General features: G+C 42.7%; 1 protein-coding gene across 1 annotated transcript; it reads right to left on the reverse strand.

Annotated features, from left to right (window-relative positions):
* Positions 1-930: 930 nt before the first annotated feature.
* On the reverse strand, positions 931-15888 carry LOC133981086 (uncharacterized). Its single transcript, XM_062419972.1, has 11 exons — positions 15875-15888; positions 13905-14286; positions 13602-13747; positions 13329-13466; positions 13018-13263; positions 10164-10246; positions 6285-6402; positions 6011-6184; positions 4119-4292; positions 3760-3806; positions 931-1620 (listed from the first exon to the last, which is right to left on the reverse strand). The coding sequence occupies exons 1-11, from the start codon at positions 15886-15888 to the stop codon at positions 1052-1054; spliced, it is 2091 nt and encodes a 696-aa protein (XP_062275956.1). The 3' UTR covers positions 931-1051.
* Positions 15889-18196: the final 2308 nt, after the last annotated feature.

Consider the following 18196-nt stretch of genomic DNA (forward strand, 5'->3'; position numbering starts at 1 on the left):
AAGTGATATTTAATACAGTTATTGGTATTATTGGTCGCACCACATGATGAATGGTTGCACCAAATGACATAAAGACCTCATATCATTAAAAATCTATTGAAAGAAATAAAAAAACAATGACTTTAATACAAAATAGAATTAAACCAGTGGTTTTATTACAATTTCACAGAATTTTAATAAACTCAAACATTTCATGAACATTGTTTAAAACATAAGTGCAGCACGCATTCATGGCTTTGTCATGAACAAACTTTTCATTTAACTTGACGATGGAATAAGTCAGTTTTGATTATTGAATCATTCTCTTCTCCTAGCAGGGTACACTGCTCCTGCTGCAGGCTCACAATTAACACACTGCCAATGGCAAGCAGTCTTTACCTTGCATGGGAGTCATTCTGGTAAAATAGATTAGAACAGTTAGAAATAAATAATGCATTACAAATAAATGCATCATTGCCAAAGTGACATTGCATTTTAATCATGATATTAAAAAGAAATTAAACATAAACTGTTGCTTCTGAAATCTTAGAAAAAATGACTCAAATTGCATAAAAATATATTCCAAATAAAACTAAAATAAAGGAATTAATTAAATAAATCATTGACTGAATATAAACGTTTCTAATCTAGGACATATCTTTCATTGAAAACACTCTGCAATGGTTACACCACATGATATTTTCAAGTTGAGTCAACATTTACAGGCACATAATTGACCACCAAAATAAAACAAGCTAGCTTGCCACAAAAGGTCACTATGAAATTTATAATCAAAATATATATTTGTAGAATAACGTAATATTTATTGTTTTCTTGAGGTCATACCACATGATATCCAAATATGGCAACTACATACCAGCCATTGAAAAGCTTCATTTGTTCCATATTTTAGAAAGAGTTACAAATACCTCACTGCTCCTCACTGCTCCTCTCTACTCCTCTCTGCTCCTCTCTGCTCCTCTCTGCTCCTCTCTGCTCCTCTCTGCTCCTCTCTGCTCCTCACTGCTCCTCTTTACTCCTCTTTACTCCTCACTGCTCCTCACTGCTCCTCCTACAGAGACACTGAGGAACCAGACCAGACTCTAAACCCAGCACACAGAGGTTGAGTGAATGTGGTGTTGAAGGTGTGGAGGTGGATCAGTGTGTCAGAGGAGACTCTGTAGAAGGACAGAGTGCCAGCAGGGCAGTCCACATACACTGCTACTCTGTTAGAGAAAGAGGAGGAGGAGGAGGAGGAGGAGGAGGAGGAGGAGGAGGAGGAGGGGGAGGAGGAGGAGGAGATGGGTGTTTCACTTTTATTGTACCAGACAGAGTAACCACCATCAGAGCAGAACAGACTCCAGGACTGATCGTTCCATCCAAACCTACAGTCTTCACTGTATCCTTTCCTTCTGATTCTTCTGTAACTCACTGATATATTAACTCTTCCTCTCCACTCGACCTCCCAGTAACATCGACCAGTCAGAACATTTCTACACAGCAGCTGAGGCCAGTAGTCAAATCTGTCTGGATGATCAGGATATGACTGATCCTCCTTCACACGTGTCACCTTCCTGTTGTTATCAGACAGTTTGAGGTTTGTGTTCATTGTGTTTGGATCCAGTTCCAGTTCACAGGCATCTGATGGAGAGAACGAGACACAATACAGCTGCAGTTTATCATCTGTTGATTTATTAACTACTTTACTGAAACCATTCAAACTTAAACCGTCTCCATGACAACTGAGACCCTCCATCACCGAGGAAGACCATGAGATGTGACTGAAAGCTTTGGACATACAGAGTAAGTGGACCTTTAGATGAGAATGTTTTTCAAAGTGAAACTTGATTCCAGCTGCGTCTGATGGTATTATTATATATGTATATTTATATGTATGTGTATTATATGTGATTTGGTTGTGTCCAAAAATGAGTGGATGACAATGGACTTGGTCCTTTGTGTACTATTATTTGTATCACTTTGAGTTAATGGTGATAACATTTATGAAAGTGACAATGGTGGCAATGATGATGATGATGATGATGATGATGGTAATAATAATAATGACAATAACGGTAATACTACGAGTAGATAATAATGGTGATATAGACGGTAATGATAGTGATAATAATATTAATGATAATATATTTCTATATACTACACAGGAACACAGGTACAGAAATGTAAGTTGTGAATTAGAGGCAGGAATTAAATAAGTGTAAACTTCATCCTGCTCCTTTTCAGGCTCAGTTACTGACAGAAGAATGTCATTGTTTGCTTCTTTTATTTGTTTCATTCTTGGTTGATTTGCTTTTTTCCTTTTGGATTTGAAATTGTTCGTTTATGTCTGAAAATAAACATTAACACAAAAAACAAAACATAAAATTATGAAATAAAACGTATTAGCTTGTAAAATGCAGCTGTTAGTCTCTCAGCACCTGTCAGCATTCATTATAAATTGATGCCAATGAGAGTCAATGTAAACCCTTCACAAGCACGTGACCTGAGGCTGCTCTCTGATTGGCTTCCTTCAGTCTTCCAGGACACGCCCACTTTTATTGGCAGCGAATTGTTGTTTTATGTTTTTAATCTACTGTGATTGGACAGATGTATGATTATTGTACATTATAGAAAAACTGGTAAAATTGTTACAAAAAGGGTCTCAGAAGAATCTAGAGTGGTAAAGTTATTTATAATTAAATAACAGTTGTATATTGAGATGTGGTGGAAATGACATTTGTTCAACACAGGTCAGAAAAATGTACAAAATTAACAATTTGTCTTGTAATCTAAGTTTGTCCTCTTACAGATCTTAAAACTAGACAAACTATTTAAACTTATGAGACTGTGTTAGGTGAGTTTTTAATAACTTTTTATTAGGCTTTCTATTAAGGCTAAAAGTGCACCTAGTTGATGACACAATAACTAAAATATATCTGGTGGTGTCTCTTTTTAAGCACATTAACTTATTAGTAACTTTGCTTTAACTGTTGGTAACTTTAGGTGATGTGAGTGAAATGGACATTTTGTCATGTCTGATTATAATGTTTTATTCCTGTCTCTGTGGGTCAGAGATACCATACTGGGACAAGCTGAGAAGTGCTTCTCAACCATGAAAAGAATTCAAACTTTTCTCAGAAACACGATGACCCAGGAGAGGCACTGGCCATGCTGTCAATGGAAAAGAGACTGGTGACTGACTTTAACCAGAGAGTCATTGAGAAGTTATGTTAAAGTTGTACTACCGGCTGTGTTTAGGCACCATTACAGTGTGTTGTGTTGTTTTTAGATTGGCTTTCCTTTCTTTCTTTCTTTTTTAAATTTTTATTCTGCGGTATGAAGTGGTGCTACGGTTTGTTTGACACTAACCCTAGGACCACCCCACCAAACTGCGCCCCCCCCCCCCAACAAAGTATTTCACCAGCCGCCACTGATTATTTTTATCTCAAACTGTCGTCTGTTACAAACACATTTTTGTCCAAATGCTCCAAACAGCTGAAGTCAGTATGAATGAATGAACTTTATCTGCAGGAGAGACATGAGGGAAATTTTGGAGCAGGTAGCGCCACCATGTGGACATTTATAAAACATTTTTCTTTTAACTCCTGAACTGTGACAAACTGTTTCATGGATTCATTGGTTCAAGATAAATGTCAGTTTAGGCCACGCCCATTTCTGACAAAACACATTTTCCATCATTTTGAACTTTTTTCACTTCTTTTACATATTTCATCCAGTTTTTCTCAAAGTTCTCATGAATCAAACTGAAAACACACTCACACTTCCTCAGACCAGGTTTCAGTCTCTGCAGTCCACCATGGTCCATCCTGGAGGAAGAGACAAAGACACAATGAGCTTCATATCCACCATTAAAAATGAACCAGAGTCCCTCAGCTAGTCAGAGTGTCTGTCCATTTGTCCATACCTGAGAGTGTCCACCTGTCTGTCCATACGTGAGAGTGTCCACCTGTCCATACCTGAGAGTGTCCACCTGTCTGTCCATACCTGAGACTGTCCACCTGTCCATGACTGAGTGTCCACCTGTCTGTCCATACCTGAGAGTGTCCACCTGTCTGTCCATACCTGAGAGTGTCCACCTGTCTGTCCATACCTGAGAGTGTCCACCTGTCTGTCCATACCTGAGAGTGTCCAGTCTCCAGTGTGGATCCTCCAGTCCAGCAGACAGAAGCTTCTCTCCTGAGTCTCCTGGATGATTGTAGCTCAGGTCCAGCTCTCTCAGATGGGAGGGGTTGGAGCGCAGAGCTGAGGCCAGAGAAGCACAGCCTTCCTCTGTGATCAGACATCCTGACAGACTGAACACACACAACACTTCATCTAATGAGATAAACAGTATTTTGTCTATCAGGCCTTTAGGTTTACACTCAGCGCCCCCTGCTGTATGTTGGTGTCATGCAGATACATTTTAGGTTAGTAGGAGAGAAAGCACATGTTCCTGCTGGAGGCTGCATTCTGATTTATGTTGGCAGAAGAAATGCCTTTAAAGTTAAATATTGTCCCACAGAATATCTAAAGAAGATTTCAGAGAAATGTACTGATGTTTTAACTTAGTTCTTATTTTGCATTCCAACAATGTTCACTGTGTGATCACACTCATTTAATTAGGCAACTTAATGTCTTCCGTCATATTATAATTAGGGCCGGGACTCGATTAAAAAATTAATCTAATTAATTAGAGGCTTTATAATTAATTAATCGAAATTAATCGTATTTTAACCGCATATAAATATTTGACCTGAGAACAGTGAGAAGTAATTTTTTTCACATGGATTTTTAGTATACCATTGAATAATGACTGAATACATAAGCTTAAGCAACACAAATATTGTTTATTTTTGTTCAAGTCCAACAGACCAGTGCAATTTTTGCCATTAAGTGTAGCAATAGCATATTTAGAAATATAGTACATTTCAGAAATTAGCTAGCTACCACACTAGCTTCCATGCTAGCTGCTATATGTTTTGCATTGAGGTGATACTTGAGGCTCGATGTGCTGCGGTGATATGTGAATTCCTTGTTGCATAGCTTGCACACAACCATGCTCTTTTCCACACTCCCATCCACGGGGCCAACCAAAGCAGTCTCATCAGCTACTTTCATGTTCACTGTGGTTTGTTGTTGTCTGAACTACGCTTGTTAGAAAGCCCACATTGTTTTGAGTGATATTTACCTGTTTATAGTCTGTTTGCATTTTAGGTTTCATTTGTCCTACGTTATTGAATGCAGCTGAGTTTTACCGACGTTCTTGAACGCACCACACCTATGCAATTCTCCTTCTCCATGCGCTAGAGAGCTGACGTTTTTTCCCTTGCCTTTTTGCATCTTGCATCCTTATTGCCCTGATTTCCTGCTGTGTGTGAATGTATAAGGACCACAGCTGTAATAAAGCAGATAACTCCGTACATCTGTATCCGTGTTCTTTAATCGGGACACACTCATCATACCTTGCCACTCTAAACCAGTTAACTTCCTGGAGACCCCCACTATCTCCTTTAACGCTAGTTGGTGCTCCAGTATAATCGGTCTGCCTGAAACTCATCCAGTGAGAAACGTTCCGCGGTGTAAAAATAAGTGTGATTAAAATGCGTCCATTTTTTAACGCAGTAATTATTGTGTAATTAATTAATCTTAATTAACTCGTTAAAGTCCCGGCCCTAATTATAATTTAATTTTATTCAGTGTTTAAACATTTAATTTGTATGTTACACGACAAAAGAAAATCTGAAACATTTTCTGAGCAGCAGATCTGCTTTTTAGTTTCACCTGCATGTAGAGAACATGACAGTAATTCTGTGTTGTATATTTTCTGTTATTAATTCCATTATATTAGACTTTCATGAATTAATGCAAGGAAATGGAAGGAGTTTTACTTACTGTATACTTGTTGTATTGATGTTACATCACTTCAGCTCAGACAGTACACTAAATCTTTTTTATCATAAACTCTTCATTTAAACTAGAAACTGAGGAGAAGCCAAAAATATGACTTTATATAAACAGTAATAAAACTGACCTGAGAGTTTCCAGTCCACAGTGTGGACTCTCCAGTCCAGCAGAAAGCTGCTTCACTCCTGAATCCTGCAGGTTGTTGTTACTCAGGTCCAGATCTCTCAGACTAGAGGACTGGGAGCTGAGAACTGAGGACAGAGCTGCACAGCTTCTCTCTGAGAGGTTACAGTCACTCAACCTGGAGAAGAATCAGCAGAACAAAAGAATCACAAACATTACTTTTCTTCATTGAGCAAAGATGAATCTACATTAATCTGGATAGTTCTGTGTGCACCTACAGAGCTTTGTTGGAGGCTTTGACCACTGGCAGCAGCCTCAGAAGAGCCTCCTCTGAAGCAGAGTATTTCTTAAGGTCAAACACATCCAGATCTTTTTCTGATGACAGTAAGATGAAGACCAGAGCTGACCACTGAGCAGGAGACAGTTTATCTGTGGAGAGACTTCCTGATCTCAGGGACTGTTGGATTTCCTCCACTAGAGAATGATCATTCAGTTCATTCAGACAGTGGAACAGATTGATGCTTCTCTCTGCAGACAGATTCTCATTGATTTTCTTCTTGATGTACTTGACTGTTTTCTGATTGGTCTGTGAGCTACTTGCTGTCTGTGTCAGCAGACCTCGTAGGAGAGTCTGATTGGTCTGCAGTGAAAGACCCAGGAGGAAGCGGAGGAACAAGTCCAGGTGTCCATTTGGACTCTTTAAGGCGTCGTCTACAGCACTCTGGTAGAAACGTGCTGACTGGCCTCCGAACACTTCAGACCAAGATGTTGTTTGTTGTTCTGCCAGCAGATTGACTCCAGACTTGATGAATGTCAGATGGACATGAAGAGCAGCCAGAAACTCCTGAAGGCTCAGATGGATGAAGCAGAACACCTTGTCCTGGTACAGCCCTCTCTCCTCTTTAAAGACCTGTGTGAACACTCCTGAGCACACTGAAGCTGCTCTGATATCGATGCCACACTCTGTCAGGTCTGATTCATAGAAGATCAGGTTGCCTTTCTGCAGCTGCTCAAAAGCCAGTTTTCCCAGAGACTCAATCATCTTCCTGCTCTCTGGACTCCAGTGTGGATCTGTCTCAGCTCCTCCATCATACTTGACGTTCTTCAGTTTGGACTGAACCACCAGGAAGTGGATGTACATCTCAGTCAGGGTCTTGGGTAGCTCTCCTCCCTCTCTGCTTTTCAACACATCCTCCAGAACTGTAGCAGTGATCCAGCAGAAGACTGGGATGTGGCACATGATGTGGAGGCTTCGTGATGTCTTGATGTGGGAGATGATGGTGCTGGCCTGCTTCTCATCTTCGAATCTCTTCCTGAAGTACTCCTCCTTCTGTGGGTCAGTGAACCCTCTGACCTCTGTCACCATGCCGACACACTCAGGAGGGATCTGATTGGCTGCTGCAGGTCGTGTGGTTATCCAGAGGTGAGCAGAGGGAAGCAGTTTCCCCCTGATGAGGTTTGTCAGCAGCACATCCACTGAGGTGGACTCTGTAACATCAGTCAGGATCTCAGTGTTGTGGAAGTCCAGAGGAAGTCGACACTCATCCAGACCGTCAAAGATGAACACAACCTGGAACTCTTCAAACCTGCAGATTCCTGCTTCTTTGGTTTCAGTAAAGAAGTGATGAACAAGTTCCACCAAGCTGTACTTTTTCTCTTTCAGCACATTCAGCTCTCTGAAAGTGAATGGAAATGTGAAGTGTATGTCCTGGTTGGCTTTGTCTTCAGCCCAGTCCAGAGTGAACTTCTGTGTTAAGACTGTTTTCCCAATGCCAGCCACTCCCTTTGTCATCACTGTTCTGATTGGTTCATCTCTTCCAGGTGAGGCTTTAAAGAAGTCTTCTTGTCTGATTGTTGTTTCTAGTCTGTCTGGTTTCCTGGATGCTGTTTCAATCTGTCTGATCTCATGTTCATCATTGACCTCTGCAGTCCCTCCCTCTGTGATGTAGAGCGGTGTGTAGATCTGATTCAGAAGGGTTGGGTTTCCTGCTTTAGCGATCCCCTCAAACACACACTGGAACTTCTTCTCCAGGTTAGACTTGAGTTTACGTCGACACTTTGCAGTAAGAGTTCCTGAATGAACAAACAACAAATGAAATCAGTGAGTGGATCCTACAGAAAGTCTAGAAATCTGAACATGTAAGTGTGTCTGTGTAGTTTTTCCTCTTCCATCAGTTAGGGCTGGGGCTAAGCGTCAACATCATGGATTACGTTGACGCAAAAAATAAGTCGACGCAAAAACTGTGCGTCGGTGCATTGTTTGAAAAAAAAAAATGGCGGCAGCGAGTAGCGGTAGCAGCAGCAGCAACACCAGTGAGTCAGTTGACTCAGATCAATGTAAAAAACGAACTCGTAATTCAAAGGTATGGGACTATTTTTCCGTAAAAGGAGGCCATTCTGTCATTTGTCAGCTGTGTAAAATGGAGATGGCTTATCATAAAACTACGATGGCGATGCTGTTGTATTTTGGGGAAAACCCTATCCCAAGGGACAGTGACCCCCTTAAATGGTGGAAGGATAATGCAACAAGATTCCCCACACTGTCTGCTTTAGACAAATCGTATTTGGCTGTATCTGCCACATCAACACCATCTGAAAGGCTTTTTTCAGTTGCTGGAAACATTGTCACCAAAAAAATGGCAAGCCTGACAGCTGAGCATGTTGAAATGCTAACATTCCTCCACTCCAATGCATGACTACATAATGTCTTGGATTAAACACACACACTACACACAGTATTCTTGAGTGAAAAGGCAGAGTCTATGTTACTGTGAATGAAGAGCACTTTATATTTTATTTATTTTATGTTGATAACATGTTCTTGATTCTTGCACAACAGTTTTATTTATTGAAAGTATTTTATTTTATTTCATTTTATTTTTTGTCAAATGTTACCTGTGGCGTCAGATTGTACTATTGTTTTCATCAGTTGAATTTTATTTTGGAATTTGGTAATTTTTGGTAACCACAATAAAATTTGGATTGAAGTTGGAATGAAGAAATTTGTGTTTTTTTCAGTGAGATACATAAATTAGCATATATAAAATTGCTATATAAGTCAAATAATGGGAAAATAATCGAATCAAATTCGAATCGAAAAAATTAATCGTTAGATTAATCGATTACAAAAATAATCGTTTTGCCCAGCCCTATCATCAGTTTCATTCAGCTCATCAGTGGAGGACAAACAGCCTCTGATCTGATGCAGATGTGTGCAGCATATTTACAGCAGAGTTTTAAATATAAACCTCTCCCATGTTGCCTCCATTTCCTCTCCATCATGTTAAATCTGTTAAAATCCTCTTACTCTGCAGACGCTCAGCCAGCTCCTCCTGCTTCATTCTCCTCAGGTAGTGCACTGTGATCTTCAGAAATGCCTCGCTGCTGCTCCTCCTGTGCTCTTCCTCCTCACCATCCAACACCTCCTCATCCTCACTCTGACTCTCTAAGCATTCTGGGTAATCTAGATTCAGACCCCTCTGGACTCTCTTCAGCTCGTTCTTCACAAAAGTGACGATGTTCTCCTCCAGCAGCTGGAACAGAAAAATAAAGTGAACATATTTAAACTGGTAGAACACAACATGTGATTCATGTGTCAGTCTGAAGGCCTGCTGGTCTAAACAGAGCAGCATGGACACTGTTAGGACCTGAATGCTACTTTAGTATTTCATCTGTGGTTGATGGAGTTAATAGTAAAAGGTGTGTTTGTACATGTACACACCATAAATATGGAGTCCAGCTGTGTTTGATGCTGCTGTGCAGACTGATCACTGGGAACCTCTGAGCTCTGCTGCTGAACTCTGTGGAGAAAACGTCACGTTTAAGGACATTTAATGACTCAAATCTGCACTCAGCTTATTAAAGATGTTCTGTCATGATGACAAAATGAACTCCTGTAAATGCTGCTCTGATTACTGGATGTTGAATTCTTACCTTCCATCAGCAGGTTGTCCATCTTTAAAGCTAATAGGATTATCCATAGACCAGTCACTCTTCATGGACACACAGCTGGGTTCAGGAGAGTCTGCTCTCTGCTGCTGCATCCTGATATGAATAAAGAAGTGAAAATAGCATGTAGTTAACACCAAAGAACTGCTGCCCAGCTTCACTGAGTCTCTGCTGCCCAGCTTCACTGAGTCTCTGCTGCCCAGCTTCACCGAGTCCCTGCTGCCCAGCTTCACCGAGTCTCTGCTGTCCAGCTTCACTGAGTCTCTGCTCCCCGGCTTCACTGAGTCTCAGCCTGGAGGGACATTAAATAATAATAATAATGCATTTTATTTAAAGGCGCCTTTCAAAGCACTCAAGGACACCTTACAAGGCACAAAACACGACAACAGTACATCAAACAATAAAAAATTAGGTAAATATTAGTGCAAAGATAAAGAAATAAATATGAATGTGACTATAAAGTGCATCAGTGCAAAAAATAAGCAAGAACATGATTGCATAGTTAGTGTGAGACAGAGTATGCCACTCTGAATAACTGCGTTTTCAGGTGGGATTTAAAGGTGGAAACAGAGTCCGAAGTGCAAATGTCTGGTGGGAGAGAGTTCCAAAGGCGGGGGGCAGATCGGCTGAAAGCTCTTGACCCCATGGTAGTTAAGTTGGCAGATGGGGCAGAGAGCTGGTTGGCGGAGGAGGATCGGAGAGTTCGGGAGGGTATGTAGATGTGAATAAGTTCAGAGAGATATGATGGTGCCAGGTTGTGAAGGATCTTGTAAGTGAGGAGTAGAATCTTAAAGTCAATGCGGGATTTGATAGGGAGCTGCAGGGCAGGAGTGATGTGTTCAATAGAGGGAGTTCTGGTAATGATACGGGCGGCTGCGTTCTGGACCAGCTGGAGTTTGTGAAGAGATTTCCACGGAAGACCAAAGAGGAGAGCGTTACAGTAGTCCAGACGGGATGTGATCAGGGTGTTTACCAGGATAGCGGTGCAGGTTGGTGAAAGTGAGGGACGGAGGCGGTTGATGTTCCGTAGATGGAAGTATGCAGTCCGAGTAACGTTATTGATGTGGGCTTCGAAAGATAATGTGCTGTCCAGGATAACACCCAGGCTCTTTACCTGAGGGGATGTAGGAACAGTGGAATTGTCAATGGACATGGAGAAAGTGTTGAGTGTTGCTAGGGTAGATCTGGTACCAATGAGGAGGACCTCAGTTTTTTCGCCGTTGAGTTTAAGAAAGTTGAGTGAGAGCCATGATTTAATTTCCAGTAAGCAATCCGATAGGGCGATGGGTGGCAGAGTGGAAGAAGGCTTAGTGGAAAGATAGAGTTGGGTATCATCAGCGTAACAATGGAATTGAATGTCAAATTTCCTGAGAATATGACCAAGAGGCAGAAGATAAATAATGAACAGGAGGGGCCAAGGACAGAGCCCTGGGGATCACCACTAGAGACTGGGGAGGAGCCGGATCTCAGGTTCTTAAGTTGAACAAACTGTGTGCGGCCAGAGAGATATGATCGGAACCAGGCCAGAGGGATGTCAGTGATTCTAATGGAGGATAACCTGTCCAGGAGGATTTCGTGGGAGACAGTGTCAAAAGCTGCGCTCAGGTCGAGGAGAACCAGAATGGAGAGAAGTCCAGAGTCAGATGCCATCAGGAGGTCATTGGTGATTTTCACTAGTGCTGTCTCGGTGCTGTGAAGGGGACGGAAGCCAGACTGAAATTGTTCATAGAGTTTATTGTCGGATAGGTGGGTGTGGAGCTGGGCTGCAACAGTTCTTTCTAGAATTTTGGAGAGAAATGGCAGGTTTGAGATCGGTCGGAAGTTGTTCAAATGATTCGGATCAGCGCCAGGTTTCTTGAGTGTTGGTGTTATTGCAGCAGTCTTTAGTGATGCTGGGACAACACCAGTAGTCAGTGAGGAATGAATGATGTCGGTTATTAACGCGGATAGGGCAGGTAGGCAGATTTTTACCAGGTGGGTAGGTAGGGGGTCTAACTCGCAGGTAGATGGCTTGGATTTATGAATGAGACCAGTTATTTCAGAGACAGTTGGCAGTGTGAAGCTGGCGAGCGGAAAGCTAAAGGACGATGTAGGCCAAGAGTGCGGAGAGGATGCAGAGTTATTTGAAGCAGTCAGTGTCTGGTGGATATTTTCAATTTTGGCATTGAAGAAGGTCATGAAGGCATCACACTGTGCGACTGTGAGTAAGTGAGATGGCAGAGCGTCAGGAGGTTTCAGAATATTGTTGAGAGTTGAAAATAAGGCTCTAGTGTTCCCATCAGCTGTCCTGATTAAGGTTGAGTAGTATGTGGTCTTGGCTGAAGAAAGAGCATCCTTGTATTGAAGTATGTGATTATAATACATTTCTTTGTGAACTGCAAGGCCGGTTTTTGCATAGAGGCGCTCCAATCGAGGGCCTTTAGTTTTGAGCTGGCGTAGTGCTGGTGTGAACCAAGGAGCAGAGTGGGTTAAAGAAACAGATCTGGTTTTCAGAGGTGCAAGAGTATTTAGCAGTCCATGAAGTCCATCATTGTAGTGAGATACTGGTTCATCTGTGGTGGCTCCATTTTCTCTGCTAGGGAAGTCATCAATTCCATTGGAGAGGGCCGGCAAGTCAATATTCTCAATAACATTTGGGAGCTGTTCCTTGAGGGGGCGACTGTCATGATTCCTGTTTAAGCTCTGTTTGTGTTGTCCTGTCTGTTTCTGTCCCGCCTTCAGTTTCAAACCCACCTGCTCACCTGCTGCCACTGTGTAATTCCCTCATCAGCTCCTCACTACATATACTGCTCTCACTCATTTTCTTTCATTCTAGACACTAGATTATGATGTAATCACACCCTTCAAATCGCGCAGTCTGTCCCTCAGGAAAGGGATCAGAAGCGATCAGACCATCTTTGTCGTAGGCGGTGAGGAGATCCCGTTGTTGCCTGGGCCGAACTTATACAGCAGAGCTCTCTGACAGGCAGATGGGGGAGACGGTGAGGAAGAAAATTGCAAACGGCCTGGCTAAGATCAACCAGAGCCAGCTCCCCGGCAAGTAAAAGTAAAGTATGGAGTTACCTGTTCATACTGTACCCAAGGGTGATGTGGCCTCTGAAGATGAGCGACATCCCCTCCTCAGTGGCAAGCAAGATAGACGGGTTTGCAAACTTGTTCATCAGGAAGTGGCTGGGGCTGCCGAGATGCCTCTCAGATGTAGGCCTTTTTGGCAGGAACACGCTGCAACTGCCACTTCGATCCATCAGCTTGCGATACAAGCAGGAGAAGGCCCGGATGGTGCTGGAGCTGAGGGAATCCACTGACCAGCTGGTGAGAGCAGCGGGCACCCAAATAAGGAAGAGGTCGATATGGCAATCGGCAGGCTGAAGCACCTTGAGGTAGTCAGCAGATTCCAGGAGAATCGAACAGGCCTCGGGAAGGGCGAGACCCCCTTGTTCTGGTCGAAGGCATCCAAGGAGAGGCGGAAAGCCATGGTGGTGGCAGGAGTGGCAAAGACTGAGCAGGAACGCCTGAACATCAAGGTGGTGTCTCAGAGCCGGCAAGGAGGTTGGACGTCACAGACAGGCTCATGTCTTGGTCTGACCTGTGGAAGATCCCCCAAGCGAGGCTCAGTTTCCTGATCAGATCCACATACGACACCCTACCTTGTCCCCGAAACCTCCACCAATTGTTCTTTGCAGAACAAACCTGTCCCCTGTGCAACAAGATCAATGTTAGCCTCCAGCACATCCTGTCGGGATGCAGGACAGCGTAGTCCCAAGGCCGATACAGGTGGCGACACGATCTTGTGCTGAGGAAATTGGCAGAGGTGGCAGAGTCGTGCAGACAGGAGGCAAACAGCAGACCTTCTGCTCCAGTGAGACATCCCATCCTGTTCGCGAGGGCTGGAGAGAACAGTATTTCTCTGCCCCCCCCCCGGCAGAGAAATACAGCAAAACTCCTCTCACCCGGAAGTGAGTGGACCATGAGGGCCGACCTGGGGAAACAGCTGCAGTTCCCCAGGGAGATTGTTGAAACATCGCTCCGGCCGGACCTAGTCGTGTGGTCAGAGGCTCGCAGACGGTCCTGCTGGTGGAGCTCACTGTCCCGTGGGAGGAGGGTATAGAGGCTGCCAACGAGCGGAAGCGGTCCAAGTATGCAGGTCTGGTGGCGGAGTTCAGGGAGGCAGGCTGGGAGGCCATTACGTGCCCTGTCGACGTGGGGTGTCGGGGATTTGTCGACTCCTCAACTGTTCGCCTACTCCGTGACATGGGATGCACAGGAGGGGGGCATCGGAAAGCCATCAAAGAACTGGCTGAGGAGGCGGAGAAAGGCAGCTTCTGGCTGTGGCTAATGAGGAAGCATAGGAGTTGGGGGCTGGACAACACCTAGGGCATCAGCAGGGGGAGATCCCTGCCATTGCTCCGCCACCAGGAGATGTACTGGGGTTAAAGGAGCGAAACATCCATGACTGGTGGTCCCCAGCTGATGACCCGCTTAGGCCCTCAGAGGTGTTCTTAGGAGCAGACCAGCATAAAAGGCACCGGAGGAGGTGCGTCAGGCAGCAATGCCCAGCAGGTAGACCATCAACCTGTATCATGATGAGATGCTGTTCCTCTTGTTACCTGTTCCTCTTGTTACCTGTTCCTGCTGGTTTCAACCTTATTTGAACTGCTTTCCCTTTATGGTCTGTAAGCCTGTCTGTTGGTTTCTGAGCATTAAAACTGTTTCCATTGAACCTGTCTGTGGTGTTTGTGCCTGGTTCACCTGCTCCGCCCCACATAACACAGGAGGTTTATTCAGCCCAAATAGCCAACCAACCATTATTGCATTCTTACCTTCCATCAGCAGGTTGTCCATCTTTAAAGTTAATAGGACGAGGCATAGACCAGTCACTCTTCATGGACACACAGCTGGGTTCAGGAGAGTCTGCTCTCTGCTGCTGCATCCTGATACAAACAAACAACAAATCAAAGAGTTTAAAAAGATGAATTTTGAGCAGACTGTCAGCAGCTGAAGTTTTAGAAGCAGAATGAAAATCAGTAAGAAGACAGTGGATGAGAAACGTTCTCCTGTTCATCAAAATGTCATCTGATGAAAGATGCTGTCTCATCTTAGTTGATTAGTTGACTAATCAGTGGTTGAGCTCTTTGTTAACTCACAAAGTTAGTAGTTCATTCTGAGTTATTGTGACTTATTATTCAGTAGTTGAGTGTCAGATGTGACAGTGAGTGTGAATAATGATAGTGGAGTGATGTGAGTGGAGAACAGTGATGGACAGTTAGAGATCCTCATCTCACCTCTGAGCTTTGGTCTGGCTGTCATGTTCCCCACACAGAGAGCTTTTAGAGGGAGGGACTCCCTCCTCTCTGTCCTCACACTGATCCATAGCAGAGAAACACCTTCACACAAACACAACAACATGCTCATTCATTACAACCAGCAGGGTGCTGTGATGAAAATGACCCAAAAGATGATTCTAATCTTTATATTATATGGAGTACATAGAGGAGACTGGGGTAAGATGAGCCATTTTTCATATTTAGGATCACTACATCAAGGCAATCATAGTTGCATATATTTCAGGATGTTGTGCATCCGTTCAATCAGAATGAGTATAAAAATAACTGTTTCGATAATATAGCATGTCCAAAAAAAGTGGTTAAAAATTATTATTGCATATTATTGCTAAACGGCTGTTTTGTAAAAAAAACATTTAACCATGAGAATGCCTTAAAGTGCGCTTGGGAAGAGAACATTAACAGCTGTGGTCAGTTATGGACTAGTAACACATTTGAACAATCTGAACTGAAACTCTCATCCTCTCATCTTATTTCCTTTCTTCCTCTATCTATCCTCTCTTCTATCCATCTTCGTTAAACTCCTCCCTCCATCTTCCTCTTGTTCCATCTATCCCCAACCCACCGGCTCAACTTACCCCAGAGCTACCATTGTGACTTTATTAGTCCCCACAGCTAACACGGTGCACTGTTATGCTAGGTTTATGACCTCATGTTGTAGCTCATAGATACCACAATTAATTTAAAATTATCTATTTTGGTTTAAACACATGGTTCTCATGAAACTTATGATAGACTAAATTCACTTTCAAGAGTGAAAAATGTTTTTTTGGAAATAAAGATCTAACCTCTTTACCCATGTGGTTCTTACCTTCACAGACTCCATGAAATGATGCCTTCCTCCTAAATATTTGGTCACATGATCAATGTTTTTTACCGTTTCCTAGCAACAAGGGGTGGCTCAATGACTCTTTGGCTCAACTTACCCCAGTCTCCCCTACTGTATATTACATGTTCATACTCATATAACTCATTTTATAGTATTAGCAGTCAGTGAAAGTTTACATAGTGCTGTCATAGTGGAACAATGGGCAGTACAGTAGTAATATTAATATCAATGTACATTATTATTATTAATAGTGTGACAGAGTTCACATGAACAGCTAACTGCTCAGTAACACTTTAAAAACATGCAGCACTGACTAAATCACTTGATACTTGCAGCTGAAATACACAGGCAGGAATGGAGGCTCCTAATAAAGCTTTGAACACAAAAAATATAGAAAAGAAAACAGCAGTACACTCTCAGAAGATCACACATCATAAGCAAGTATCCACTGAAATACAGGCAACCAGTGTTATACTAGAAACACACAAAAAGGACAACTCTGAATTTATATGGAGCTCATAACTCCTGATGATTTAGATAGAGCTCAAGAACTGCACCAAGCCCGCTTTAAATAATGACAAGAAAAGACAAAGAAAGTGAAAGTAAAGAAAAAGGATCAGAAACAAAGGCCCGTACTCTAACCAAACTGTGACAAACTATATTCCACTTGGAGATGGTCCTATAACAATAAATATAAAATGAGGCTAGAATCAGTGAGTTTAGTGTCCTGATACCGATATGGATGCGTTTTTAAAATTTTAAATCATACCAAAAAAAGAAACAATAATACTTGTCAGTGTTGAGCCTGAACGCGTTCAATGAACCCAGTGTTAAAACGGATAAAATAATGGCTGTCTGTGGTTCTATATGAGCTGTGGCAATATCTTGTGTTTTAAATGTAGTTTAGTCAGCTGCAGCACTGTGAGAAGAGTTCTTTGTGTGTTTCTAATGTTAATCTAACAGCAGCTGTAGTGTTGTTGTAGTTACTGCAAGGCTCCAGCAGGGGGAGCGGTGGTGTAGTTACTGCAGGGCTCCAGCAGGGGGAGCGTAGAGCTGTCAGTCACACGAGACCACAGGAAAGGTTCTCTCTTCATCTTTCACATTAATACTAAATAAATACTATCTAAGTTACACTAAAATTAAATAGTGTTCAGAAGACTCATTCACCTCCTAACGTTTCTTATAATGTGAGAAAGTCACCAGTTAAACAGAAACACCGGATGGACTGATGCTGTTGTGTTAGCTGTGGTGGAGCGAGCTAGAGAGTGAATGAAGAGAGTCAGAAAGCCTGAATCAGATCAATAAAACGTTATTTTCTGATAATTTCACAGCGGTTACGTTCAACAGCACTAATAAACTTCCCCACACACCTCCACTCAACCCTGCAGCTCTCTCACACACACACACACACACACACACACACACACACACACACACACACACACACACACACACACACACACACACACACACACACACACACACACACACACACACACACACACACACACACACACACACACACACACGAACTCGTTCATATTTTGTGTGAACGTGAACTGATCGTTCTGTATTTCTGCCTGATGAACGTTATTGTGAACGCGTTCATTCTGGCGTTAGTGAACGGCTCTCTCTCACAGTTTAACTTGGTTCAAGAGAGAAAACCCGGCTAAAACACACCGTAAACAGCCTTAACATGTAGCGGGAATAAAACCCAATCTGGCAACATCAGCCAGCACAGAGTCGCACCGCCGCATGCGCCATCACAATGCGAAGCATGGAGGCAAAAACACATGAAGGCAGCAGAGCAGCTCTACCTCAGACCATTAATACAGCATCTTCGTATGATTACTGACAACTATTTACAAATCAGACGCATAGTTTCAGTGTTAAAACTGATCAAATAATTGCTGTCTGTGGTTCTATATGAGCTGTGGCAATCATTTAGAAAAATAATAGCTCGCAGCAACAGATTGGAAACAAAAGAACTATGAACTAGTTCAACATGTTGAATTATGAACTATGAACTGAACTAGTTCATTTTAAAATGTGTGAACTGAACTTTGAACTA

Source organism: Scomber scombrus, chromosome 5, assembly GCF_963691925.1.
Source record: "Scomber scombrus chromosome 5, fScoSco1.1, whole genome shotgun sequence".
Taxonomy (NCBI): domain Eukaryota; kingdom Metazoa; phylum Chordata; class Actinopteri; order Scombriformes; family Scombridae; genus Scomber; species Scomber scombrus.

Bases quoted from the DNA above. Each gene is read 5' to 3' on its own strand.
- LOC133981086 (XM_062419972.1), bottom strand. The intron at 13,748-13,904 runs GTGAGAGGAGTT...CAATTTCCTCAG, and splicing joins CATGGTCCACTCACTTCCGG to CACAAGATCGTGTCGCCACC. The intron at 6,403-10,163 runs GTGAAGCTGGGC...GGTCAGCTCTGG, and splicing joins AGCTGGGCAGCAGGGACTCG to TCTTCATCTTACTGTCATCA.